This window comes from Gorilla gorilla, chromosome 21, assembly GCF_029281585.2.
Source record: "Gorilla gorilla gorilla isolate KB3781 chromosome 21, NHGRI_mGorGor1-v2.1_pri, whole genome shotgun sequence".
In the NCBI taxonomy this organism is placed as follows: domain Eukaryota; kingdom Metazoa; phylum Chordata; class Mammalia; order Primates; family Hominidae; genus Gorilla; species Gorilla gorilla.
Window position 1 is genome coordinate 13,227,520 of NC_073245.2, and position 26,516 is coordinate 13,254,035.

At 42.9% G+C, this 26,516-nt stretch overlaps 1 protein-coding gene across 4 annotated transcripts in view; it reads right to left on the bottom strand.

Annotated features, from left to right (window-relative positions):
- Window positions 1–26,516, bottom strand: part of DNAAF9 (dynein axonemal assembly factor 9) — a 162,265-nt gene that overhangs the window by 72,655 nt on the left and 63,094 nt on the right. For 3 of the 4 annotated variants that reach the window (XM_031004883.3, XM_055372473.2, XM_055372475.2), the window contains 9 exons: window positions 25,544–25,599; window positions 22,380–22,515; window positions 14,234–14,315; window positions 12,624–12,660; window positions 8,114–8,201; window positions 6,808–6,884; window positions 4,569–4,613; window positions 4,134–4,179; window positions 214–325 (listed from right to left, as the gene is read on the bottom strand). In XM_031004883.3, the coding sequence (XP_030860743.3) occupies window positions 214–325; window positions 4,134–4,179; window positions 4,569–4,613; window positions 6,808–6,884; window positions 8,114–8,201; window positions 12,624–12,660; window positions 14,234–14,315; window positions 22,380–22,515; window positions 25,544–25,599 (679 nt within the window). The remainder of the gene's footprint in view (window positions 1–213; window positions 326–4,133; window positions 4,180–4,568; window positions 4,614–6,807; window positions 6,885–8,113; window positions 8,202–12,623; window positions 12,661–14,233; window positions 14,316–22,379; window positions 22,516–25,543; window positions 25,600–26,516) is intronic. The other variant, XM_031004884.3, reaches the window with a different exon arrangement.

A 26,516-nucleotide genomic window follows, 5' to 3' on the forward strand; every position in this document is an offset into this window, starting at 1 on the left:
TATACACCCTTTGTTCATCATTAATGTTTCCCTTTTTTTTTTTTTTGAGATGGGGTCTCACTGTGTCACTGAGGCTGGAGTGCAGTGCTGTGATCATCAGTTCTAATATTTTTACCAGTTTATTGTTGGCCTTTTGCCTTAGTTTATAGTTTATTTTGCCAAAAAAAAAAAAAAAGGCTTAAGGTTTGCTTTCTAAAGATCACATATACTTACCCTTTTCTTTAACTAAGATCTGAGAAGTCAAAAATGATTCAGAGAAAACCACAGATCCTAAGCAACCATTGCCTCCCAGTAAGTCAGGAATGTCATAGACAGCCATACAAGCCTGCATCAAATGAGAAACCAGTTAGATCAGTTACCAGCCCAAAACTTTCAGAGAGAAGTCCATAAGAATGAGACCACAAAATACTGCCTAAAGGAACATGGCAAAAGAGTACTGAAGAGTTTCTAGGGAAAACTGGAGTTATCCTAAATACATCTTTGAACTGGGAGGTGACTTTAGGATCACCCAGGCTTCCCTGAAATTGCTCCCTGATCAGAGAGACACACTTGGGCTATAAGGAAAGTATCCTTATGTTTCCATATATTCCCTCAAATTGCTTTATGCTGACTAGGCACAGTGGCTCATGCCTGTAATCCCAGTAATCTGGGAGGTCAAGGAACCCAGGAGTTTGAGGCCACCCTGAACAACACAGTGAGATCCCCACTCTACTAAAGAAAAAATTAGGCTGGGCATAATGACTCATGCCCATAATCCCAACACTTTGGGAGGTTGAGGCGGGTGGATCACTTGAGCCCAGGAGTTTGAGACTAGCCTGGGCAACATGGTGAAACCCCATCTCTACTAAAAATACAAAAAAAAATCGGCCAGGCATGGTGGCGTGTGCCTGTAATCCCAGCTACTTGGGAGGCTGAGGCAGGAGAATCGCTTGAACCTGAGAGGTAGAGGCTGCAGTGAGCTGAGATCGCACCACTGAACTCCAGCCTGGGCAACAGAGCAAGACTCTGTCTCAAAAAAAAAAAAAAAGAAAGAAAAAAAAAATAGCCAGGCATGGTGGCATCTGCCTGTGGTCTCTGTTATTCAGGAGGCTAAGGCAGGAGGATTGTTTGAGCCCAGGAGGTTGAGGCTGCAGTGATCTATGATCATGCCACTGCACTCCAGCCTGGGCAACGGACCAAGACCCCGTCTCAAAAAATAAAAATAAAAAAAGCAAGAAAGCTATCAAGCTTTTATGGCCAAGACAAATAAAAGCTGAGGCTTCAGTAGCCTGGAAACAAAATTAGAACAACTCAGAGAGCTCCCAAATGTCTGGTAAGAAAGCCCTAATTTATCAGGTAAAAACCAGTGAAAATGAAACAATTCTGGGAAGAAGCCAGCAGAAGAAAGAGAAAATGATGTTAGCTAGAGCTAGAGTCTGTGATGACCAGGAAGATCTGATGAGGGACATGGGATAAGTAGCACAAGGACCTGTCCCCTCCTACCCTGAATAGTAGTGAGCAGTGGGTGCTGGTGTAGATCTCCTGAGAGTAAGTCCACTTTCACATATTGTCGTCCTAGCCTGGGACGCCTGTCCCACCCCTTAGGACAGAGACAAAAGATCTGAGGCTCTTGAACGGATTGCTGAATTTTCAAATAAAAACTTAAAGAGGCCACAAGGTTGAAAGGAAAAAAACCACAGTTAAGGCCAAAGCCCTTAATTTTCCATATTATTATGATAATAGGATATACAAAAGAGACAAGTAGGCATCTATATTTGAATTAACTTTCTTTTCAGGTTTGACAACTGGAAGGTTTATCTAAAGCTGTCTCAAAGGATTTCGAGCATCTGAAGACACAGAACCCTCCTGAGCTACATAGTCCCTCTTAAGTGACAATGGCAATCCTATGTCTTTGGTTCCCAGACCAATCACGTGGACAGATCCTGGGGGTTCCTGATCCTTCATGTTCATATTTGGCCACTGGTATTGAGGAAGGGAAGAGAGGATATTAAAAAGATAACATGTAGCATTTGTTGGACACTTGTTATGTACTTCCCACCATGTGGCACGGGGAAAGAAAAAATACAGCATGGTGCCTGTCTTCAGGAAATCTATAATGTATAGCTGGAGAAACAAGGGCATTCTTATATGAAGGTCATCATATGACACATTATGATATCATATGACACATTAGGATATAATTATTTCTTAATTTGTGTAGTACAAACTGCAACCGCAAGGACTATAGGAATACTGGTAGGGAGAAATCAACAGGGAAGGCTTTGGGGAGGATATAGAACTCCATCTCTGGATAAGAGGACAGAATGTAGAGAAAAAGCATCAGCTTCCTGCCTCTTATTTCCTGTCTCATTAGCTGTGCATACTTGACGCAAGACTGTGATTTTACTGGATCCCTAATCACCTGCTACTATGCAAAGCATCTTCCAAAGCACCGCGCAAGAGTCCAAGGAGAGAAGTCAGGGATTTAAAGTCTAACAAGGAGATAAAGTATTATCACCTAAATATCAGAAAGTATTTCCCAATGTTTTAATGATATCACAAAAAAGTCTAAACTAGTTCTAAAAGAACATCCACACAAAATGTTGACAGATGGAGACCAGGAACATCATAAAAACATAAATTACAACCTTAAAAAAATTACCCTTGTTGTGTTATTCTCTGTAGATAGGTTAACACTACTGACAGGAACTTTTGAGTTACTTTTCCACAGGTGATGGTGATGGGGATGCGCTTGTACCAATTATCCACAGCTGCTCACCCAGTTCCCTGGGACCAAAGCTTTTTCAAACGAAGGCTCAGGCAGTGGTCACAGAACAGACTCAAGATATAACACACACCACAAACAGAATCTTGGCTAGATATGTACTACCCTCTCATGTACCATTTGCCAATCTTCTTCACATCAGGATGTTCTGGGGTAAAGGGAGGACTCAGCTTGTGGCTGAGAACAACTGGCCTAGAAACTCTGGCTCCCCTTCGCCATCCCACCCCAGGGACCATTATCTCAGTGCATCTCCAAACCATCCCCCCAGCACACATGTTGGAAAACGTTGCTCTGACTACTCTACTTCATGGCAGACCCAGGTCCCTGTTGACTATTGGCCATTTAAATAATTATAGTCATGTATCACTTAATGACAGGGATACATTCTGAGAAATGCGTCATTAGCTGATTTCATCACTGTGTGAACATTGTAGAGTGTACTTAAACCTAGATGGTGTAGCCTACTATACACCTAGGCTAGCTGGTATAGTCTATTGCTCCTAGGCTACAAACCTGTACAGCATGTTACTATACTGAATACTGTAGGCAATTATAACACGATGGTAATATTTGTGTATTTAGGCATATCTACACATAGAAATGGTGAGTAAAAATACAGTATTATGATATTACGGGACCACTGTTGTATCTGCAGTCCACTATTGACCAAGATGTCCTTTTGTGGTACAGGACTGTAGTTAATTTTCTCAGGTTCCCTGTTTTTGTTTGTTTGTTTTCTGAGACTAAATCTCACTCTGTCATCCAGGCTGGAGTGCAGTGGTGCAACCACAGTTCACTGCAGTCTCAAACTCCTGGACTCAAGTGATCCTCCTGCCTCAGCCTCCTGAGGAGGTCGGGCTACAGGTGCATGCCACCACACCTGGCTAATTAAAAAAAATTTTTTTTTTAGACACGGGGTCTCACTACGCTGTCAAGACTGGTCTCAACTTTAGGTTCCTGTTAAGGACATCAATGCAAGTCTTGGAACTCAAAGATGCCACTGAAAAACTTAGTCTGTTAGTCAAGGCAGGCTTGTCGTGGATTCACATTTCAACAAGAGCAATCTCAGCTACCTGTAGGAAGGCTTCATAACCCAGAAAGAGGTGCCTCCCAACACCTCAGTTAAGACTCTGGACCCTGGGGAAGCCTAGGCAAGGGAGAATAGATGTGGGTGGGCCTAGCACAGCTACCTGGGTACCTTCAGTAAGCACAGGCTCACCACTGCTACGGCTGGGATAGGACTGAGAGAAGACCAGCTTCTTCAGGTGGGGTGGGCTGCCCAAGACCCCCACCCACTCCCACCTCCCAACTTACAGATGTCCCTCTACGGGCCATTCCCAGCCAGCTGACCCATGATAGCTCTGCTTACCGTCTTCACAAAGGATAAGCTATCTTCACTGTCCAGCGGTACAATTCTAGGAGGGGAAAGAGATGGAAGACTATGTTAAAGAGTTTTTAAGTGTACTTAAATTTACAGTGTTCACTTTTTTCAACTTGGCAATGACAAGTCATAGATTTGGATTGCTCTTAGGGCCTTTCAAAACACTGGGTTGCATGTCTGTAGAATCGGTATGTGGGCCACTAAGGTGAGTATGTCCATCCCCACCTCTGCCCCTCAGCTCTGCAGTGGGAAGCACTCAGGGTACAGGGGCTCAGCTGAGCACAGCCAGCCCAAGCCCAACCCTGGAGTGATGTCACTGCTAGGTGTGGAAGCATGAGAAAACCACTCATGTCAGCAGCCTCCCCTCTCTTTATCCTCCTAAAACTTGCTCCATGTAAGGATGCACCACAATCATATACGCACCTTCCCTGATTATTCACAGCATGTATATGAAAAGTCATCTTGGAGCTGTAGACCAGAAACAAAACAAAAGAAAAATCAGTCTGCTCCTGCTCCTCAGATACCTGTGCAGGGTACCTGCTTGGGATTCTCAAGGCCACACAGTGAGGTGTGTGTCATCCTTGCTTTACACAGATTTACCCTATTTCGGATACTTTCCCCATGGTCCCACACCACCAGCAGGTATGGGGCCAGAATCTGACTCTAATCACGGCCCTGCCTCTGTGCAAGTCCTAAGGACTGTCTTGACTCTTGGACCACAACAGGAGAAAATGACATGAGAGGACTGCTGCTCACTGCAGACTGAGAATGACCCTCCATCCCTGCTCTGAGCGCAAGCAGAGGCCACGTCTCTGCAACTCATAGTCAAATGCTGTGGAGCCATGTGTGAGGCCTTCAGAGTTGAGAAATAACTAGAAAACCCTTTCAGCTTACTCTAACTTGTGTAAGTGTAATCTCTTGCATTAACACATACTAGAAAGCTACACACTAATTCCTGTCTGCATTCATGGCTCCCACTCCTTCCCCTCTTGGGAGAAAGAGATCTGCTAACCTGAAGCAGTTTGAGGGTCCTCAGTGAAGTAATCTTTTTTTTTTTTTTTTTTTTTTGAGACAGAGTCTCATTCTGTCACCCAGGCTGGAGTGCAGTGGCGCGATCTCGACTCACTGCAACCTCCACCTCCTGGGTTCAAGCGATTCTCCTGCTTCAGCCTCCCCAGTAGCTGGGACTACAGGTGTGTACCATCATGCCTGGCTAATTTTTGCATTTTTAATGAAGGCGGGGTTTTGCCATGTTGGTCAGGATGGTCTTGAACTCCTGACCTCAAGTGATCGCCTGTCTTGGCCTCCCAAAGTGCTAGGATTACAGGCGTGAGCCACTGCGCCCCGCCCTCAGTGAAGCAATCTTTGTGGTGAGAAAGGGGAGGGGCTCTAGGTGGAAGACTGGCCTGGGGGACTCTTCTCCCATTGACTGGTGTTTTCTCCTTGTGCCTTTCTCCAGCTAGGGCAGACACCTAGGCCTAGGAGGCCTTGGGACTGAGAGGGGGCCTGCTCTGGGGAGGCTGAGTGGCCTAGGCAAGGGCCCAAGTAAAGGAGGAGTAGAATGACTATGCCAGCCATATTGATGGTAAGAGAGAATACCCCACTGTGACAGCAGCTAACATCTATGTGCCCAACTGCTTTACAAGGTGGGTAGCTGAAGGAGCAGATACAGACAGTTCCTATCTTGCCCAAGGTCACACAGATGTAAACTGAAGGAGGGTTCTCAAATTCAGGTTGGCCAGAAACAGATAGCACAGGGCAGCACAAGGTCTTAAGGGAACAAACTTCCTTTATCCTTTCCCTTTCATGGCCCGGGCAGCAAGATCCAGAAGACCCAGGGGAAAGAAGACCTGAAGCAAGTCTAAAGCCCTGCACCACAGAGTTCTGGCTCTTTCTTCCACTCCTGGGGCTGCAGAAATAGAATTCTTTTTGTTAGACCAATTAATTGACTAATCTTTCAAATACTCTCTCTTATTACACAGGACTATAGATTTAAGAAAATGTGGGACATAGACCTGAGGCATCACAGGACACATCCTAGAAGTATTCTTAAATAAATTCCCCAGTATTGGTGTCTTTTGTACCCTTTGTATAAAAGTGCACATAATGGTCCTCACGTGAAACAGTGGTTAAGTGGACTGGGTTCATGAAGATTTAGCTATGGATAACAACCACCGTGACATGCCGGGAGATGTGATGGAAAAATCACCAGATTCTCAGACGATGCAGACCCCAGGACATGGCCAGGCTCAGGGTTTCTGTCATTCAAGAGACAGATGAGGCCCAGTGCAAGTTTCTTCTAAGCAGTGACTATCTTCCTGTGCCCAGGGCCCCCTGCCCCTAGAAACCTCACCATTCAGGTACCCAGCTTTACCTTTCTAGCCTTGGAACCCAGGCTTGTCAAATCTCCTGTGATGCTGGTGTTAATCTGCCCTGCATTCTAACCTCAGAACATGTGTGTGACTTTCTCAAACAGTTCCTGCATCTTTGGCTCTTTGGCTTCTAAGTGAAGGCTGAATCATGAATGATTCTCCTTCACACATCTCATTATTTTACTGAAACATTTCTCAAAGGGGAGATGAAATCTAAATTATAAGGGAAAAAAGAATCTTCCAAAACAAAGAAAAAAAATTCCTTATAAAAAATATCAGCCATTGCTTACCACAGGGCTGCCTTAAACGGAATCAACTCAAAGGAATCTAACCCAGATCCCAGAGTTTGCTCTGCTACCTCCTTGGCCTGTAAAATAATAACAAGACAGCGACAATTAGCTTTCACAGCAGGAAAAAGTACACATATCACTGATGGAAGGGCCCTCCTAACACTTGTCCAGGATCACACCATGCCCTACAGTGTGCCCTTCCCATCTATGTGACTACTTGGTAGGCATGAATAGATTAAAGTGAAAGTATCATCTTAAGGGAAACAAGGGCCTGCTTTCTCCAGGCTAGGTTTACAGGACAAAACTGCATTCAGGCAGGTGTGCACTGGAACCTGACGTGCTGGATCCAGAGAAGTGACCAGCTGTGATGACAGCAGTGGAATGTGAGGTCTGTAAAAGTGCTTTCTCCTCCCCTCTTCCTTGGCTCTTGGGAAGGAACCTCTGCCCTCAGAGTTTTAGCCAGATGCTAAGAATATCCAAATAGCAAGAGTTACAAAAGATCAGTTAAAAAACAAAGATGTGAGAACTGATATTGAAGGACACCCCGGTGCTTTGGATAAGCCTTCTGCATGTAGTGGCTAAAGGGCTGAGAAATCCGGAGTCAGTACCAGGGATACAAGTTCAGTGAGGAGGGGAGATGGCAAGGAGCTGGTGACTACAGCTACAGTCTCTCTGATATCTACATCATACACAACCTTTCCAATGTCAAATGGCTTCCTTCAGAAAAGGTCCTATTGGCATTTGGGAGGCATCAAGCTGACTCTTCTCATCTCCTTACTGGGTCAGATATAGGAATCCAACTCAGCAGGGCAGGTTAACCGCAAAACAGCAAGGAAGATAATGGTCAGAGAACGGGAACACATGTGCTTGTCTAGGAAAAGCAAGTCAGATTTTCTAATCTTTAGCTATTTTTTTTAAACACTGAGTTACAGGAAATCAAACTTACCGAACTTTATTAGATTTCATAGTAGAATAATCTAAAGCTGTCTTTTTGTTTTTTTTTTAGCTTTTAAAAGACTTTTGTTTAAGCTATTCAACAAAACAATGTGCTACAGAATGATTTTTCCTTAACACAACCAGATGTCTACAAAGAAGCACCGATTAGTTGTCATCCATTAAGACAACAGCAGCACAGTCACAGGCAGCAGAAGCTCAGTGCTCTCAGGGCTTCTCTCTGCCTGGTGTCAAAGAGGCCCAAGCTCGCACAAAAGTGAGTACTACAAGATGTCCAAAGAAGAAACACATGGATAGAATGTTTTACATTAAAATAATAATTACAGAAAGGGAAACATGGTATTTAAATTACCTTTGTTAGACTGGAAGTTTTAGCATAACATGCAATGCCAGCCAAAACAGCCTCAATAACAGCAGCATATATCTGGGACAATAGCCTACTTTAAAAACAAAAAATAATGGTTAACATTACAGCATCATGAGGTTTTTGTCAAAAGATGCATGCACATAAATGACAGCCCCTAAGAAACTGATTTTTAAACAGAATGAAAAAAGGCAAAAATATAACCCACTGATTTCTAAACCTTTTAAAAGTCACATGCCTGGGCCAGGCGTAGTGGCTCAGGCTTGTAATCCCAGCACTTTGGGAGGCTGAGATGGGCAGATCGCTTGAGCCCAGGAATTTGAGACCAGCCTGGGCAACATGACAAAACCCCATCTCGACAAAAAATAAAAATAAATAAAAATAAAATTATCCAGAAATGGTGGTGTGTGCCTGTATTCTCAGCTATTTAGGAGGCTGAGGCTGGAGGATCACTTGAGCCTGGGAGGCAGAAGAGGTTGCAGTGAGCCAAGACTGTGTCACTGTACTCCAGCCTGGGTGACAGAGTGGGACCCTGTCTCAAAAAAAAAAAAAAAAAAAAGTCATATCCCTGGTTTGACTTATACTTTGCTTTTGTTAAATCACCTTAAGGAAAGTCGGCTCCTCTGAATTCTGCTCAAGAGACTGCCCCTCCCTGTTTGTAACCAAACAGAATAAAACTGTGTAGACTCCTTGACTCCTCTATGTGCAGGAACAGCTACCTACAGAGCAGGAATTCCTTCAGTGTTCTCATACCCACTTGCTGCTTTCCCAGGGACCAATCATACTGCAGTTTCATACCGTCTTTTCACTAGACCTGCTGAAGGCTGGTCTATTACTGGAACCTCTGGGTAGGAGACCTCAGCGGGAGAAGAGAGATGACCAGACTGAGGAAGGGCTGGGTTTTTCTCTGCCAGAATGGACTGCCACGAAGGTCCCTAGAAAAACCAGTCTGGTTCATTTCAGGGAACCACCTAAGGTGGTTTTTCCACCTTGGCATTTAGGACTGGATAATTCTTTGCTGTGGGGTTTGTCCTGTGCATTGTAGGATGTTCAGCAGCACCCCTGGCTGCTAACCAGCATCCCTACCCATTAGATGTTAGTAGCATTCCAGTTGTGATAATCAAAAATTTCTCCAGACCCTGCCAAATGTTCCTGGGAGTGGGGAAAGATGGGGGAGGGAGGTACAATAGAATTGCCCTTGGTTGAGAACCACTGCCTTGGAGGAAGGAGGTGCAGGCTCTTCTTAGGACACTTACGAAGAGAAGGGGCTCATCCAAGGGGCCCTGAAAGGCCAGGAGAGGCACCTGGCAAGGAACTGACAACGTCTCACCTAAAAATGTGTCTATTTTTAAGCCCATAAGAATCTTGTAAAGGAATCAGGTAAAGGAAGGTGATAGGAGTTTGAAAGTGGGAAAAAACACAGAAATGATTTGGTCTAATCCTCTCATCTTATAGAAGAAGCAATAAGGGCCTCTGGAAGTGGAATATGTTGTCTATTAAGTCACAGAAAATTCATGGCTGACCCAAACTCAGATCTGCTCTCAGCCTGGTGCTTTTCCACTGTGCCACATCACATTGCCACCTCCTTCAATTTCCTCCTTGGCTCCTGCACCACACCTCCACAATGTAGGTAAGAGGTTAGGGTTGAGTTGAAGAAAAAAGAACAGGGAGAGCTCATAAAACAAAATGACAGCTCCAAGTATCAACATATCCTGAAGTCTTCTGGCCAGGCAAGGGCAGGGCAGAGGGTATACCCTGGAAGGGGCCTGGCAGAGAGATGTGAATGAGCTTGGCCCCTTCCAGGTGAGACCAGAATCCTCTACACTTTGACACTAAGGGTGCATTTAAAGATGCCAAACCCAAAGACATGCAAAGATATCCCCCTCCTCAGCTGATTCAAACATCACTCAGTACCAACACTGGTCAGGCCTTCCCCTTGCTTGGTCTTCTCCTATACTGATCCTTACATAGGAGATCAATACACAAGCCACATGGCCGCTGACCCATAAAATTAAAAAGCCTGCATGGCTCTTTTTTTTTTTTTTTTTTTTTGAGATGGAGTCTTGCTCTGTCACCCAGGCTAGAGTACAATGGTGCGACCTCAGCTCACTGCAACCTCTGCCTCCCGGGTTCAAGCGATTTTCCTGCCTCAGCCTCCTGAGTAGCTGTGATTACAGGCGCCTGCCACCGCGCCTGGCTAGTTTTTGTATTTTTAGTAGAGGCGGGGTTTCACCATCTTGGCCAGGTTGGTTTCGAACTCCTGACCTTGTGATCCATCTGCCTTGGCCTCCCAAAGTGCTGGGATTATTGGTTATAGGCATAAGCCACTGCACCCGGCCTCTGTTGTCACTTTCACTTGAATCCACATGTTCCACTGGATCTGTGATTTGGCAAATCTCCCAATGTGCACCCAGTTACCACTCAATACCAGTCCCTGACATGGGGCATCAATGGATTTGGTTTAGGCAAAATGTTTAAGGGTCTAGCATAAGGAACCAGGACAGTGGCTAAGCAGCGCTGGCACAGAAGTACAAGCAGGCACAAGGTAAGACTACACCCACCAACATGAGGAAATGGTTGACTTGTTGCTAAGGAAAGAAAACCCACAAAAGAACTACATACACATTATGATTACAGCTTAATAATTTTTTTAAAAGCCCAGAAAGATATATACATACACATACACATACACACACACGTTTACACACACACACACAATTTTCCTTTTTTTTTTTTTCTGAGATAGAGTCTTGCTCTGTCACCCAGGCTAGAGTGCAGTGGCGCTATCTCGGCTCACTGCAACCTCTGTATCCCAGGTTCAAGCACTTCTCCTGCTTCAGCCTCCTGAGTAGCTGGGATTACAGGTATGTGCCACCACACTTGGCTAATTTTTGTATTTTTAGTAGAGACGGGGTTTTGCCATGTTGGCCAGGCTGGTCTTGAACTCCTGACCTCATGTGATCCACCCGCCTTGGCCTCCCAAAGTGCTGGGATTACAGGTGTGAGCCACTGCACCTGGACACACACACACATTTTTGAGACAGGAACTCACTCTGTCACCCAGGCTGCAGTGTAGTGGTGTGATCTCAGCTCACTGCAGCCTTGACCTCCCCAGGCTCAGATGATCCTCCTGCCTCAGCCTCCCGAGTAGCTGGGAATACAGGCATGTGCCACTATGTCCAGCTAATTTTTGTAGAGACAGAGTTCCACAGGGTTTCCCAGGCTAGTCTCAAATTCCTGGGCTCAAGCCATCTGCCTGCCTCGGCCCCCCAGAGTCCTGGGATTTCAGGTGAGCCACTGCACTCAGTCCCAGAAATATACAAATTAAGATACTAATGGGTAGTGCCAGACAGGAGGAATTATAGCTGATCTTAATTTCGTTTCTCTAATTCCATATTTTCTATAGTATGATTATATTTTTTCTATTATATTTTTCCCAATACAACTTTGTGGGCCCTGCCCTAGAAATTCTGATTGTAATCCTGGGATTGGGCCTGGAGAACCTATATTTTAAAGAGATCCTTAGATAATCCTTTGTAGCCTCTCACTGCTGGCCACAGGGAAGTGCTGATCTAGACCCCACCAAGTTAAGCTGCAGTATTTAATTAGGTAATAATAAAATTCCATTATGTCCATATTGCTGAAGGAGAATGCTTTTTGGAATTTAATAGTTTCAGCACTAATGAGTTTATTTTCTGTCTTTGGTTTCCTGCTGTATGTGAAAGAAGAGAAGTCAACACTAGGTAGACCCTTTCTGAGGTTGCACAGCCAGTGTTCACACCCTCTCACTATGTTCCATAGGCTTAAGTGTCAAATCCAGAGAAAGACACTCTTCAGACCAGTTGTGGTTTCACATGATTCTCCTAATGGATTTCAGGATGGTTTATTCTTAGAAAAGCCCTTAATTTAAAAATGCATTATATAGAAAACATATCAAGGGGAGTTACATCATAAATGCATGGGTGTGCAGGTAAGAAGTCTCTGAAGTCTAGAGAGAAGAGCAGATGGCAAAGCTGGCAAGGTTCTCTGGCTTGAATTCCAAGCTGAGAGAAACTTGGGAAACAACACAGTAATGTTCACGTCATAAACCAGATGTCGTCGTCGTCTTCTTTTTTTTTTACACAGTCTCCCTCTGTTGCCAAGAGTGCAGTGGTGCAATCATATAGCTCACTGAAATCTCGACCTCCCAGGCTTAAGTGATCCTCCCACCTCAGCCTCCTGAGTAGCTGGGACCACAGGCGCGCACCACTATGCCTGGCTAATTTTTTATTTTCTGTAGAGACAGGGTCTGCTTATGTTGCCCAGGCTGGTCTCGAATTCCTGGTCTCAACTGATCCTCCCACCTCAGCTTCCCAAAATGTTGGGATTACAGTGTGTGCCACCACACCCAGCAAAAGCAGATGTCTTAATCACTGTTGATCTCAAAAGGAAGTACACAGGACAGTCACAACTGAGTAACTCAACTTTGAGAAAGAAAAAATAAAATATGAAGACTTACATTTGTTCAGTTTTCTTGGGCAGCTTGCTGTCACCACCTGTGAAAGAGGCCCACTAAGAATGTGACAAGAACACAGGATATGCAAACATTTAACAATGAAGCTAGAAATGCTTAATTTACCTGGAAGGCATTTTTTTTTTGAGACATAGTTTAGCTTTGTCGCCCAGGCTGGAGTGCAGTGGTGTAATCTCGGCTCACTGCAACCTCCGCCTCCCAGGTTCAGGCGATTCTCCTGCCTCAGCCTCCTGAGTAGCTGGGATTACAGGTGCACGCCACCATGCCCCGCTAATTTTTGTATTTTCAGTAGAGATGGGGTTTTGCCATGTTGGCCAGGCTGGTCTCAAACTCCTGACCTCAGGTGATCCACCCACCTCAGCCTCCAAAGTGCTAGGATTACAGGCGCAAGCCACCATGCCCAGCCTATTTTTTTCTTTTAAGTTAAATATAGTACAAACACCAACAACAGTGGAACCTGGCCATTCCCAACAGCCTCCTGGACCTTCACCCGCATTTTCCACTTTTACAACCCACTCAGCAACACCATTAAATACCAGAGATGTGTGGAATCTTAGGTTCTGGAATGTTTTTGTTTTTATTTTTAATTTTTTTAACCTCGAGACATCAGTAAACAGGCTCAGTTCTACCTCTTGCTTTATCTCCTTAATTACCTGACCCAAGTTATGCTTCTTTCCAGAGTTTCCTGGCTTATTTAACATCATCCAGAATAAAATGTGGTTCCTGATGTACTCTCCTCTGTGTAGCAATGCTGAGACCTGCATTCATTCCATAGGTTCTTTTCCATGTGTCTTTGGATACCTGCAACTTCTGGTTACCCCAGTAAGCAGGGCAGCCCCAGCAAGCCTAGCCTTTCTGGATGGCCCCACAGCATGCTCCTGCTCCTAAGTACCCTTTTATTATGGCCTTTTCTCACTTTCCTCACAAGAACAGTCGAGTGGGCACCTGGCTGAGTCATCCAAATTCCCACTGCGGACCCCACCTCTTCCTTTTTTGTTGTTGTTGTTAAGACAGAGTCTCACTCTGTTGCCCAGGCTAGAGTGCAGTGGCTCAATCTTGGCTCACTGCAACCTCCACCTCCCAAGTTCAAGCAATTATGGTGCCTCAGCCTCCTGAGTAGCTAGGACTACAGGTGTGCATCAGCACGCCTGGCTAATTTTTGTATTTTTAGTAGAGATGGGGTTTCGCCATGTTGGCCAGGCTGGTCTCAAACTCCTGACCTTAAGTGATCTGCCTGCCTGGGCCTCCCAAAGTGCTGGGATTACAGGCGTGAGCCGCCATTCCTGGTCCCTACCTCCTGCTTTCTTAAACTAGGTCTTATTCATCTTGGCCTCCCCTGTGACACCTAGCAAAGGGTTATACACGTGGTTAGACTTAATGTAGGCTGCACCAATCATCTTCCTCTTGAAACACATTCTGTGAGAAAAGTGTTAGACACATCAACTATCCAGAAGTAATCAGAGAGGGAGCTGGAGGCCCACAAATTGGGTAACCTGAGCTTCCAAGCAAAGTAGTGAATTGTATGTCAACTTCTAGTTCATGGGAGAGACTATTCATTAGATAAGCTAATGAGATGACAACTTATAGGGACTTACCCAAGTAAGGAACATGAGTAGCTCCAAAAAAGTATGTTCTTGAACAAGCAAGAGGTCCCTTTGGTGAGACACACTGGGCTACCTGGATGTCAGAAAAAAATAAAAATAAAAAGGGGCAATAACTTAGGCATGTACTAGTAGATAAACAAAAAGTGTAGAGTCAATGGAAATAAATTTTTTTTTTTTTTGAGACAGAGTCTTACTCTGTCACGTAGGATGGAGTGCAGTGGTGCAATCTCAGATCATTGCAACCTCCACCTCCTGGGTTCAAGTGATTCTCCTGCCTCAGCACCCCCAGCAGCTGGGAGTACAGGCACGTGCCATCAGCTAATTTTTTTTTTTTTTGTATTTTTAGTAGAGACAGGGTTTTGCCATGTTGGCCAGGCTGGTCTCAAACTCCTGACCTCAGGTTATCTGCTCGCCTTGGCCTCCCAAAGTGCTGAGATTACAGGTGTGCACCACTGCACCTGGCCAGAAATAAATTTTCTTCTACAAAACAGATTTATTATTTTTTAAAGACACAGGGGAAAAGATGATCTTTAACTGTTTTTCCAAAGGTATCTTTTGGTGCGTGTGCATGTGTGTGTGTGTGTGTGCGTGTGTGTGTGTGTGTGTTTGTGTGGTTTAAACCTTGGCTATATTGTGAGGGTGCTGTTGGATACTCAGTTAGCCCAGGGATGCTAGGGCAATCATGATTCAGAAGGAAAAAGGAAGCAAGGTGTTTGGGTTTTGACTGTCATTAATACTCAGTCCAGAGCTTTCACAGTGAAGCCCCCGGCTGACATGACAGGCAGAGGTGTGGGACAGCTCCAAATTCAGGAAAGGACGGTGCTATCCACATTCCCACAACCATTTGTATTTCATCTCTGTACACAGACCCTGCGGAAGAGAAAATAAGTTCCTCCAGGTTTTCAAATTTTTATTCTTCTTCCCTGTTAAGATGTTCATTGATACAGAGATAAAATAGATGTCCTTTCCTCTTCTGAAAATCCAACATCTCATGAGGGTTCCTAGAATAATAGGTATAAAATGCAAAAATACTACCACAAGAACTAAAGGAACATTAGTAAGTACAATATACAAAAAGTAGCTAAATACAACACAAATACTCATTCCTTCTATTTTACCCAATTGTTTAAGACAACAACACTAGAATTCAAGGCATTTTTCTATAACATTGTGAATCCAAGTTACAGATTGGAAATGAGAACTTATTCTAACTAACCTATAAAAAAGTTACTAATAGTGAACATGATCAATATTGCCATGACAATGAATGAAAACTCATGGAGGTATTTCTAATTGCTGGTTGATACATATTTCCTCAATTAAAACATGTTCCTTGGATCTCCAATTTTCCCTTATTAAAGGTTTTTTTTTAAAGGTGCCAAGTGTTTGTGCTATGAATTGAGTTAAAGTCACATGGTTTAAACCCCAGATTTGAAGTGACACAGTTCTCTTTCAGTTGTGTACACTTGAGTACGTGAATCTGAAGTCTATCTCAGTCAGAAGATCAACACACCAGCACAGGTGTTGGCCAGTAGAATGGGATCTATACACAGAGTCAAGATTTCTCTCAGGAAAGAACTTTGGATTGTCTTAAGTAGTTAAAATAAGTAACTGGTTAAGAGTCTAAACCTTGGTGTCATAGAGCACGACTCTTAAAAACATTTTAAGTCAGGCTGAATCAATTGTGAGCTTTCCTGGAAGACTATAAAAAAACAAGAAGAACCTCAAGACAGCTTCATTGGATGTCTGGTCTAAAGGTACCTATCCTTGTATTCAAAGGAAGATTTTGAAATAAATAAGTAACAATATATATCCAGATAATCTTACCCACAGCCTTGGTTTTAATTACCCCCTTCATACCAAGGGAATGCTCAAATGTTTACTTCTAGACAAGACTAATCCTTGCAACCCTAGACTTATGTATCTAACCACTGCCGCCTCAGCTCTACTGGGGTGTCTCACAGTCATTTCAAACTCACTGTCTAAAGTGAACTTCACACACATCCAATCTGACTCTCCTCAGTGTTCCCTCTCCAAATGAATAGTTTCTTTGTCCACTCAGTACAGACATCAGAATCTTGGAGCTTCCATGGCTTTTTGTGGCTTGACAGCTCTTTTCTTTTTATCCCTAAATAGCATCCATTCACTTACTGAAAGACATCTTGGTTGCTTCTAAGTTTTGGTAATTATAAATATCCATATGCAGGTTTTTGTGTGGACATAAGTTTTTAATTCTTTGGGTAAATACCAAGGAGCGAAATTGCTGGATCTTATGGTAAGGCTATATTTAGTTTTGTAGGGAAATGCCAAACTGTCTTCCAAAGTGACTGTACCTTTTTGCATTTCCACCGGCAATAAATCAGAGTTCCTGTTGCTCCATATCCTCACCAGCATTTGGTGTTGTCAGTCTTCTGAATTTTGGCCATTCTAATAGGTGTGTAATGGACATCTAAATCATTGCTCCAAACATTTCCTAGCTGGCTCTCAGTCAGCCCAGGACGATAAGAAATTCACGACTCAGAAGGAAAAAGGAAGCAATGTGTTTCGGTTCAAACATTTCCTAGCTGGCTTTCCCTGGAGTTTTCAAGTCTATGAGATCGTCAAAGGCAAAGATCATGACTATCCCTTCATCTAGCACAGTGACTGGCATTTACTAGACATTCAACAAGGATTACTGACTTAATGAGTGAAAACTCTTTGGCTTTGGAGTGATACAGACCTGAGAGCAGAAATTGCTTTTATAATACAATCTATAATGTGGATATACACTGGGTGGTTTTTAATTTTTATTTTTTTGGCAACTTTTGAGATAAAACCATTTTAAAGTATATAATTCTGTGGTACACTGCCTTGATCATTTTGTTCTCTTCCCTTCCTGATGTTCCAAGATTCCTTCTTTTATCATTTCCTCTGTTTAGACCAAATTTCTTTAAGTTATTCTTTTAGGTAGGTCTTCCAGCAACAAATTCTTGTAGTTTTCCTTCATCTGTGAATGTCTTGATTTTCCCTTAATTCTAGAAGGATATTTTTGTTAGATACAGATTTCTAGGTTGACAATTCTTCTCTTTCAGCATTTGAAATATAGGTGCCACTTCCTTCTGGCCTTCATGGTTTCTGATGAGAAAGAAATACAACTTTCACTCAAAAATTGTTGGCCGGGCATGGTGGGTCACGCCTGTAATCCTAGCACTTTGGGAGGTCGAGGCAGGTGGATCACCTGAGGTCAGGAGTTCGAGACCAGCCTGGCCAACATAGTGAAACCCTGTTGCTACTAAAAATACAAAAACTAGCCAGGTGTGGTGGTGGGCACCTGTAATCCCAACTCCTTGGGAGGCTGAGGCAGGAGAATAGCTTGAACCCAGGAGGCAGAGGTTGCAGTGAGCTGAGATCATGCCACTGCACTCCAGTCTGGGTGACAAGAGCAAAACTCTGTCTCAAAAAAAAAAAAAAAAAATTGTCTCCCCCCTATGGGTAAGGTGCTATTTCTTTCTGGCTGTTTTCAAGATTTTTTGTTTGGGCTGAGCGTGGTGGCTCATGCCTGTTATCTCAGCATTTTAAGAGGCCGAGGCAGGTGCATCACTTGAGGTCAGGAGTTCAAGACCAGCCTGGCCAACATGGCAAAACCCTGTCTCTACTAAAAATACAAAAATTAGCCAGGCATGGTGGTGCGCACTTGTAGTCCCAGCTACTTAGGAGGCTGAGGCATGAGAACTGCTTGAACCCAGGAGGCAGAGATTGCAGTGAGTCAAGATTGAGCCACTGCACTCCAGCCTGGGTGACAGAGCGAGATACCATTTCAAAAAAAAAATATTTTTTTGTCTGTAGTTTTCAACAATTTGACTTTGATGTGTATTGGTGTGGGTATTTTGGGGTTTAATCCTGTTTGAGGTCCACTCGGCTTCTTGATTTTGTAGATTCACAGTTTTGCGGTTTTTTTGTTTTTTTTTTTTTTTTTTTGCCAAATTTGGGGGAATTTCAACCTTTATTTCTTCATTTTTTAAGTCTTATCTTCGTTCTCCTCTCCTTCTGGTACTCCAACAATATGAATATTTGGATTTTTTGTGAGAGTCCCACAGCTCTCTGAGGTTCTGTTCAGTTTTTTTTTTTTCAGTCTATTTTCTGTTGTTCAGATGGGTGATTTCTATTGTTCTATCTTCAAGTTCATTGATTCTTTATTCTCTCATTTCTGTTTTGCCACTGAGCCCATTCACTGAGTTTTTAACTTTGACTACTGTTATTTACTTATTTTTGAGACGGAGTTTCGCTCTTCTCTCCCAGGCTAGAGTGCAATGGTGCAACCTTGGCTCACTGCAGCCTCTGCCACCCAGGTTCAAGTGATTCTCCTGCCTCAGCCTCCCGAGCAGCTGGGATTTTACAAGTGCCTGCCACCACGCCTGGCTAATTTTTCTATTTTTAGTAGAGACGGGGTTTCGCCATGTTGGCCAGTCTGGTCTTGAACTCCTGACCTCCGGTAATCCGGCCTCCCAAAGTGCAGGGATTAAAGTTGTAAGCCACCGCGCCTGGTCTATTTTTACTTTAAAAATCTCAATTTGGTTTTTGTTTTTCTTTTTTCTTTTTTTTTAGATGGAGTCTCGCTCTGTCGCCCAGGCTGGAGTGCAGTGGCGCGATCTCGGCTCACTGCAAGCTCCGCCTCCCGGGTTCACACCGTTCTCCTGCCTCAGCCTCCCAAGTAGCTGGGACTACTGGAGCCCGCCACCACACCCAGCTAATTTTTTCTATTTTTAGTAGAGATGGGGTTTCACCGTGTTAACCAGGATGGTCTCGATTTCCTGACCTCGTGATCTGCCCACCTCGGCTTCTCTAAGTGCTGGGATTACAGGCGTGAGCCACCACGCCTGGCCTCAATTTGGTTTTTCTACACATCTTCTATTTCTTTGTTGAAACTTTCTATCATTTACTCCAAGGGTATTTGTAGGTGCTCACTGAAGTTGTTTTTTTTTTTTGAGACGGAGTCTTGCTCTGCTGCCCAGGCTGGAGTGCAGTGGTGTCATCTTGGCTCACTGCAACCTCCGCCTTCCAAGTTCACGCACTTCTCCTGCCTCAGCCTCCCAGGTAGCTGGGACTACAGGCACGTGCCACCACGCCCAGGTTTGTTTTGGTTTTTTTTTTTTTTTTTTTTTTGGTATTTTTAGTAGAGACCAGGTTTCACTGTGTTAGCCAGGATGGTCTTGATCTCCTGACCTCGTGAAGTATTTTTATGATGGTTGCTCTAAAATCCTTGTCAGTTAATTCTCACATCTGTGTTCTGTTAGTGCTGGCACTGATGACTGTCTTTTCTCATTGAGTTTGAGATCTCTAGTGATTTTTCAATTGAAACATGGACATTTTTAGTGGTTTCCCTGGAGTTTGTGATATAAATTAATAACTAATCGAAGTCCACCTTCAAATTACACTCTATCACTTTGTGTGTAGTGCATAAACCTTGTGTCAGAGTACTCCCATGTCCTCCCTCCTGTGTCTTATTACATTGCTGCCACTCACTTATCTACATGCTGTAATCACCTATACACTGTTACTATTATTAGAGAGTTATCTTTTAGATTAGGAATAAGAAAAATAAAAGGTTTCATTTTATCTTCATTTATTCCTTCTTTGATGCTCTTCCTTTACATGGATCCAAGTTTCTGATTATATATATAATATATAACATATATAATACATATTATATATTACGTTATATATAATTAAAATACATAATATATGCACACATACATACATACACACATACATAAAGAACAACTTAACATTTCTTACAGGACAGATCTGCTAGTGATAAATTCAATTTTTTTGTTTGAGAAAGTATTTCTCTTTTGTTTCCTCCCTTTTCTTTTGAAGGATAATTTTGTTGGATATAAAATGTGGTTTGGTTGGTGTGCTTTTTCATTCAACACTTTAAAATATCATTTCACTCTTTTCTTGTTTGTATGGTTTCTGATAAGAAGTCCACTGGAATTTTCATCCTTGTTCCTCTATAGGTAAGGTGTTTTATTTCCCCTTTTAGCATTTTAAGAGATTTTCTCTTTGTCTTTGATATTCTGAAGTTTGAATAGGATAGGCCTACGCATAGATATTTTGGGATTTATCCTGCTTGGTGTTCTCTAAGCTTCCTGGTCTGTGGTTTTGTGTCTTTGTCAGGAATTTTGGAAAATTCTTGGCCATGACTACTTCAAGTACTTCTTCCGTTTCCTTCTCTTTCTTCTTCAGGTATTCCCAGTACATGCACATTATACCTTTTGAAATTGTCCCAGGGTTCTTGGATGATTTTTTTTTTTTTTTTTTTTTTTCTGAGACGGAGTTTTGCTCTTGTTGCCTAGGCTGGAGTGCAATGGTGCAATCTCAGCTCACTGCAACCTCCGCCTCCTGGGTTCAAGCGATCCTCCCACCTCAGCCTCCCTAGTAGCTGGGATAACAGGCGCCCGCCACCACACCCAGCTAATTTTTTGTATTTTTAGTAGAGATGGGGTTTCACTATATTGGCCAGGCTGGTCTCGAACTCCTGACCTCAGGCAATCCACCTGCCTTGGCCTCCTGAAGTGCTGGGATTACAGGTGTGAGCCACTGTGCCCGGCTGGTTCTTGGATGATTTTTTTTTTCCCTCATTGTTTTCTTCTCTTCACACTCCTGTTCGGGAATTTTCTATTGACCAATGTCACGCTTACTGATTCCTTCCATGGATATGTCTGCTCTACTGATAAGCCCATTAAAGGTATGCTTTGCTTCTATTACAGTGCTTTTGAATCCTAGAATTTCCTTTTGGTTCTATCTTCAAGTTTCCACCTCCCTGTTTACATTATTCATCTCTTCTTACATGTTGCCTATGTTTTCCATTAGAGCCTTTAACATTAATCATAGTTATTTTTAATAATCTGTATATTACAAAATATGAGTCATATCTGAGTCTGGTTCTGATAGTTGCACTGTCTCTTCAAATAGTGTTTTTTCTTGCCTTTTAGCATGCTTTGTAATTTTTTGTTGAAAGCCAAAAATGATGTATCAGGTAACAGGAACTGAAGAAACAGACTTTTAATGTGGGATTTTATGTTAATCTGGCTGGGAGTTAGGTTCTGTTTAATGTTTTCTGAAGCTGTAGGTGCCAGGGACTTCAAATCCCTCTAGTATTCTTCTATTTTTCTTCCCCATTTTTCTTCTTTGGGTTCCCTGTGAGCTCCACCTTAGATGTACCTTGCAGCTCTGTCAGCAGTAACCCCCTATTATATTGTAGACCTCTGCTAAGGTAATGGGGGAGGGAAACATTCTATGATTTTACGGTTAAATCTCAGTCTTTTAGCGGGCCTGTGTCTCCAGGCTGTGACCATCAAAAGTGTTTCTTAGCTATTTCCCCCTCTCCTAGGGAAGACAGGAAGGCTACAGTGGCATGTGCCTGTGGTCCCAACTATTCAGGAGGCTGAGGTGGGAGGATCACCTGAGCCTGGGAGGCCAAGGCTGCAGTGAGCCAAGGCTGTGCCACTGCACTCTAGCCTGGGTGACAGAGTGAGACCCTGTCTCAAAAAATAAACAAACAAACAAAAAAACTAGTACCTACTAACCACAGCTTTCCTGATTGCCAGAGACATTTTGAAAATACTCAAAATTCCACTGAGATAGCATAGACTTTCACAATCTAAGTCTCATATTCAGGTCTAATGTTTTCTTTAAAAGAATGTAGCAGACAATCTGCCACCAAATGCAAAAATCTTCTCTCTGGCACTCTCAATAAACAATGATCATCAAGGTTGGCTTCTGTCCTTAAATGTAACAGTCAAGGCATAACAATCTTAGGCTTGGAATAACTATCTTCAAATTATTTTGAATTTTAAAAATTCTATTGACAATATTACTCTGACAACTTAAAGTCTGGTTTGTGAAACTACGTTCTTAACCTTTTTCCTTCAAGTATTTCAAAATTAAATGTGATGTTTTCAAATCATACCTAGTACCTATAAAAAAAGTACAAACAGTTTCTAATCACTTCTTTTCACTCTAGAACAACTTCAAGTTCAGGGTTAAATCAACACACTAACTGGAAAAGGTTCCTTTTGTCTAGCTCCCCCCACCCACCCCACCCCCGCAACTTGATAATAAAACTAATCAAGCACCAGGCAGTCCAGCCACTTACCATGTGCTTGGCAAAGCTCCCGCCGGGACCAGTGCTTCGTACCAGATGTCCTTCAGAAGGGAAGTTAAAGTTGCCAGCATTCAGGTTTTCTCGTGTGGAGTGATTACCAAAGAGAACAAATGGCTGCCGATTAGGGCTAGAGAGGGAAGTCAAAAACATGTGATTAGAAAAGAGTTCCTGGCCAAGGCAACCTTCCATGGCCTTAGTAAGTCCTCAGGCTTTTCTGAGGGACACTTGCGGCCTGAGCAAAGCGGTCAGTCAGTACAGTCGACCGAATATCCTTGGCTGGTTGGAAATGGATGCCAGCTGTCTCCCTACTGACCCACAGGGATCAGTTAACATTTAGGGACATAACTAAACTCAAGCTAGGTTTGTATTTTCAGCATGTCCCACTTTTTGAGGAATAAGTTCCATAAGTTTGCTGTCCATGATACAGTGATAGAGCAAAACTCTGGTATTATAAAACAGAATTTTAATAGAAATATGAGTCTTAAAGGATGACAGTTATGATACTTGGACTAGACAGACAATAGGGCAGTCACCAATTCCTGAGTAACTTTCAATAGGGAAGGAGCACAGGAGGGTTGCAAATTTTCTCAATACCACACATACCTGGCTCTGTACCCACCCCCTTCCTCCCTGCCCTCTTGGCTGAACTTTTCCTCTCCCCTACTTTCTGCTCACTCCTCAGCCCACTCTAATCAGCCTCCTCAGTCATTTCACCCAGAGAGTTCTTGCCAAAGTCACCAAGTGACTTTCATATAGCATACAGCAAATACAACAGATAGTCTTCAGGTCTTCCTTCCTTCCTTGGTCTCTGAGAAGCACTTGACTCCCTCCACCCTCCACTGCAAGAACTGTTTCCCCTCAGTCTCCCAGTCAGTCACCCTCCTCTTCCACCTGGTCTCCGAATAGTCCCAGGGTTTACCTGCAGCTTGCTCCTCCCTCCTCTCCTCTGTGATGATGTTCCCTATGTCTGCTCCCCTTCCAGTTCTTGCAGGAAATAAACAGCATCACAATCCACCCAGGTACCCAGCCATCTGAAAGGCCTCCTTGACTTCTGCTTCCTCCGCCTTCAAATCTAATTAACCTTCTCAAAAGCCTTCCTATTTAACCATTTTCTTCCATCTTCATGGCCACAACCTTAGTCCATGCTGCCATGATTTCTTCCCTGGACAACTGCAACACTTCCTCACTGTTTCCCTGTTTCCACTCTTGCCCTCCTATAATGGATTCTCTACATTGCAGTGATGATAATATATATACATATTTTTTTGAGACGGAGTCTTGCTCTGTCGCCCAGGCTGGAGTGCAGTGGTGCGATCTCGGCTCACTGCAAGCTCCACCTCCCAGGTTCACGCCATTCTCCTTCCTCAGCCTCCCGAGTAGCTGGGACTACAGGCACCCACCACCACGCCTGGCTAATTTTTTGTATTTTTAGTGGAGACAGGGTTTCACCGTGTTAGCCAGGATGGTCTCGATCTCCTGACCTCGTGATCCGCCCACCTCGGCCTCCCAGATGATAATCTTTTAAACGTGCCAATTTACTGCCTTTATGTTATTTTCTGGAGAAGGGCCACAATCTTGAACATGGCTAAAGAGAACTTGTATGATCTGGTGAACTTTCTCAGCTCCATAGAAGGCCACTCAACTCCAACTTCAATACTCCAGCCAAGATAATTTTCTTTGATGTCCCTTATGTTCTTGTCTCAGGGTCTCTGCTCTTCCTCCTACTCCCAGTTATCTCTGTTCATTATTCAGCTCTCTCCTGGAGGGGGCTGGGCTCTCCTGTGATGGGCTTCAAAGTACTATGCTCTTTTCTCCTTCATGGCACCAATCAGAGTTGGTAATAACAGATTTCTTTGTTAAGATGTTTGATTAATGTCTTTTTCTCCACTACCCTATAAACTTTATGAGGGCAGTAATCATATTTGCTTTCTTTTTTTAAACCATGAATCTCTCTTGATTGGTATGTCATAGTTCTCAGTGAATATTTGATGACTCTATCCTCTATCTTCTTCCTAAATTGCCCTTAGTGTGCGCCATGTAAAGAATTCTTTGCATTTCTTTTCACTACTCTTAAAAATACTACCTTAAGCTACAGGCAAACAAGGCTTTTAAAAGTAAGCATGGCTGATTTTTTTTCTGAAGCTTAATTCAAGCTAGGTGACACTTTGGGCAGAAAAAGATGACTCTGAGTCCTAGCCAGGGTACTTTGTTTCACTATTAGATTGGATTGGAATTGGGGGAAGAAAAGAGAGAAGAAATGTCCTCTCTATCCATCAGAGGAAGTATCTCCTGCTGATCATGACAAAAGAGATGTGGGAGAAAACACTTTCGAACCCTCACTGAGCCCATCTTCTTGGGGCTGGACCTTCACACCTGATCCCTTTTACTGCCTGCAAGCCACTGTTGCTCCCCTGCCCAGCCCTCGGACTATGCATATGTCACATGCATAATTTGCAAATGGTTTCTCCCATTCTGAGGATTCTCTGTGTACTCTGATGATTATTTCTATTGCTGTGCAGAAGCATGTTCATTTAGTTAGGTCCCATTTATTTATTTTCATTTGCTTCCTGTCATTTTCCTGAGCCAGGAATGAAATTAAAAATTCCTTTCTTTAGATTTTAGCAGACAACAGTGATTTATTTATTTACTTATTTATTTAGAGACAGAGTTTCACTCTTGTTGCCCAGGCTGAAGTACAATGGCACGATCTCGGCTCACTGCAACCTCCGCCTCCCGGGTTCAAGTGATTCTCCTGTCTCAGTCTCCCGAGTAGCTGGGATTACAGGCGCCTGCCACCACACCCGGCTAATTTTTGTATTTTTAGTAGAGATGGTCAGCCTGGTCTCGAACTCCTGACCTCAGGTGACCTGCCCACCTTGGCCTCCCAAAATGCTGGGATTACAGGCATGAGCCACCGCACCTGGCTGACAACAGTGTTTTAAAAGCTAGTTTACTATAAAATAATAAAACAAAAATGAAAGCAGAGAAACAGACACATTTACAGAGTACAGATTTCTTACCCTGTGATAACTAAAGTCAACCCATATTTTCCTGACTCTAGCTTCTGAACTTGAATGCACCCCCACAGCCAACCCCCTTGCCACCTCCATTTTCTCTATCACCATTCGCCCTTCTTCCCCAAGAAAGAAACTTACCTGTTTTCAGTTATATGGCTAGAGATCATTCCATGACTGAAATAACTTCTGAATGGCTAAAAAGAAGCCAACATTGTATATATTAAGAACACAATTTGGTAAAACAGTCATAAAACCCCTCACATATGTATGTATGTACACACATGCTTCAGGAGAGTGCACAGCATGTGTATGTATGTGTGTGTGTGAGTGTGTGTGTGTGTGTGTGTGTGTGTGTGTGTGACAGAGAGAGACAGAGTACAGAAAGGGAGAGATGTTTGTAGATTATTATAAGAACATGGAAAGATGTGTATGGTTAATAGCAATATGAATTTTAGGAATAAGTGGCAAACAAAATAATACCAAAAAAGAAAAAAAGACAAAAACCTGCAAAAAGGAAAATAAAGAAAAAAATCCTTTTAACGTACAGTGTTTACTGCAAGAAAATTGGACCAATCACCATCTATGGTCCAAGTTGCTAATCATGTGGAGATTTTTTTTTAAAAATTTCTTTTACATTTCCAATACATTAATATATACAAATTCTGCTGTGCTAATCCAAGGAATTTCTAAATATACTGATGGAAGTTTCCTGGGAAATCAATGAAATAAGTCTCAGCTTTTGGATGCATAGTGTGAGGCTAAACACTAATCAAAACTTAACATGCATGCTCTCATGTCCAAAGGATCCAAAAATTCAAATGGTAATTTTAATCCCACTAAATAATATTTACTGTTTTTTTTCTGATTAATATATGTTCATTGTAGAAGACAATAAAAACCACCTATAATGTCTAAAAACTATCAACACTTTGGTAAATTTTCTTCAAATCTTTTCTCTATGGTACATCATAGATAATATATGATTGCACTAAACTTTATTAAATAGTCTTCTGTTCATGGAAATTTATATTGTTATTAATTCTTCAATATAATGGAAAAAATACACACACATACACACACACAAACACACACACACACACCTCTCATGTAG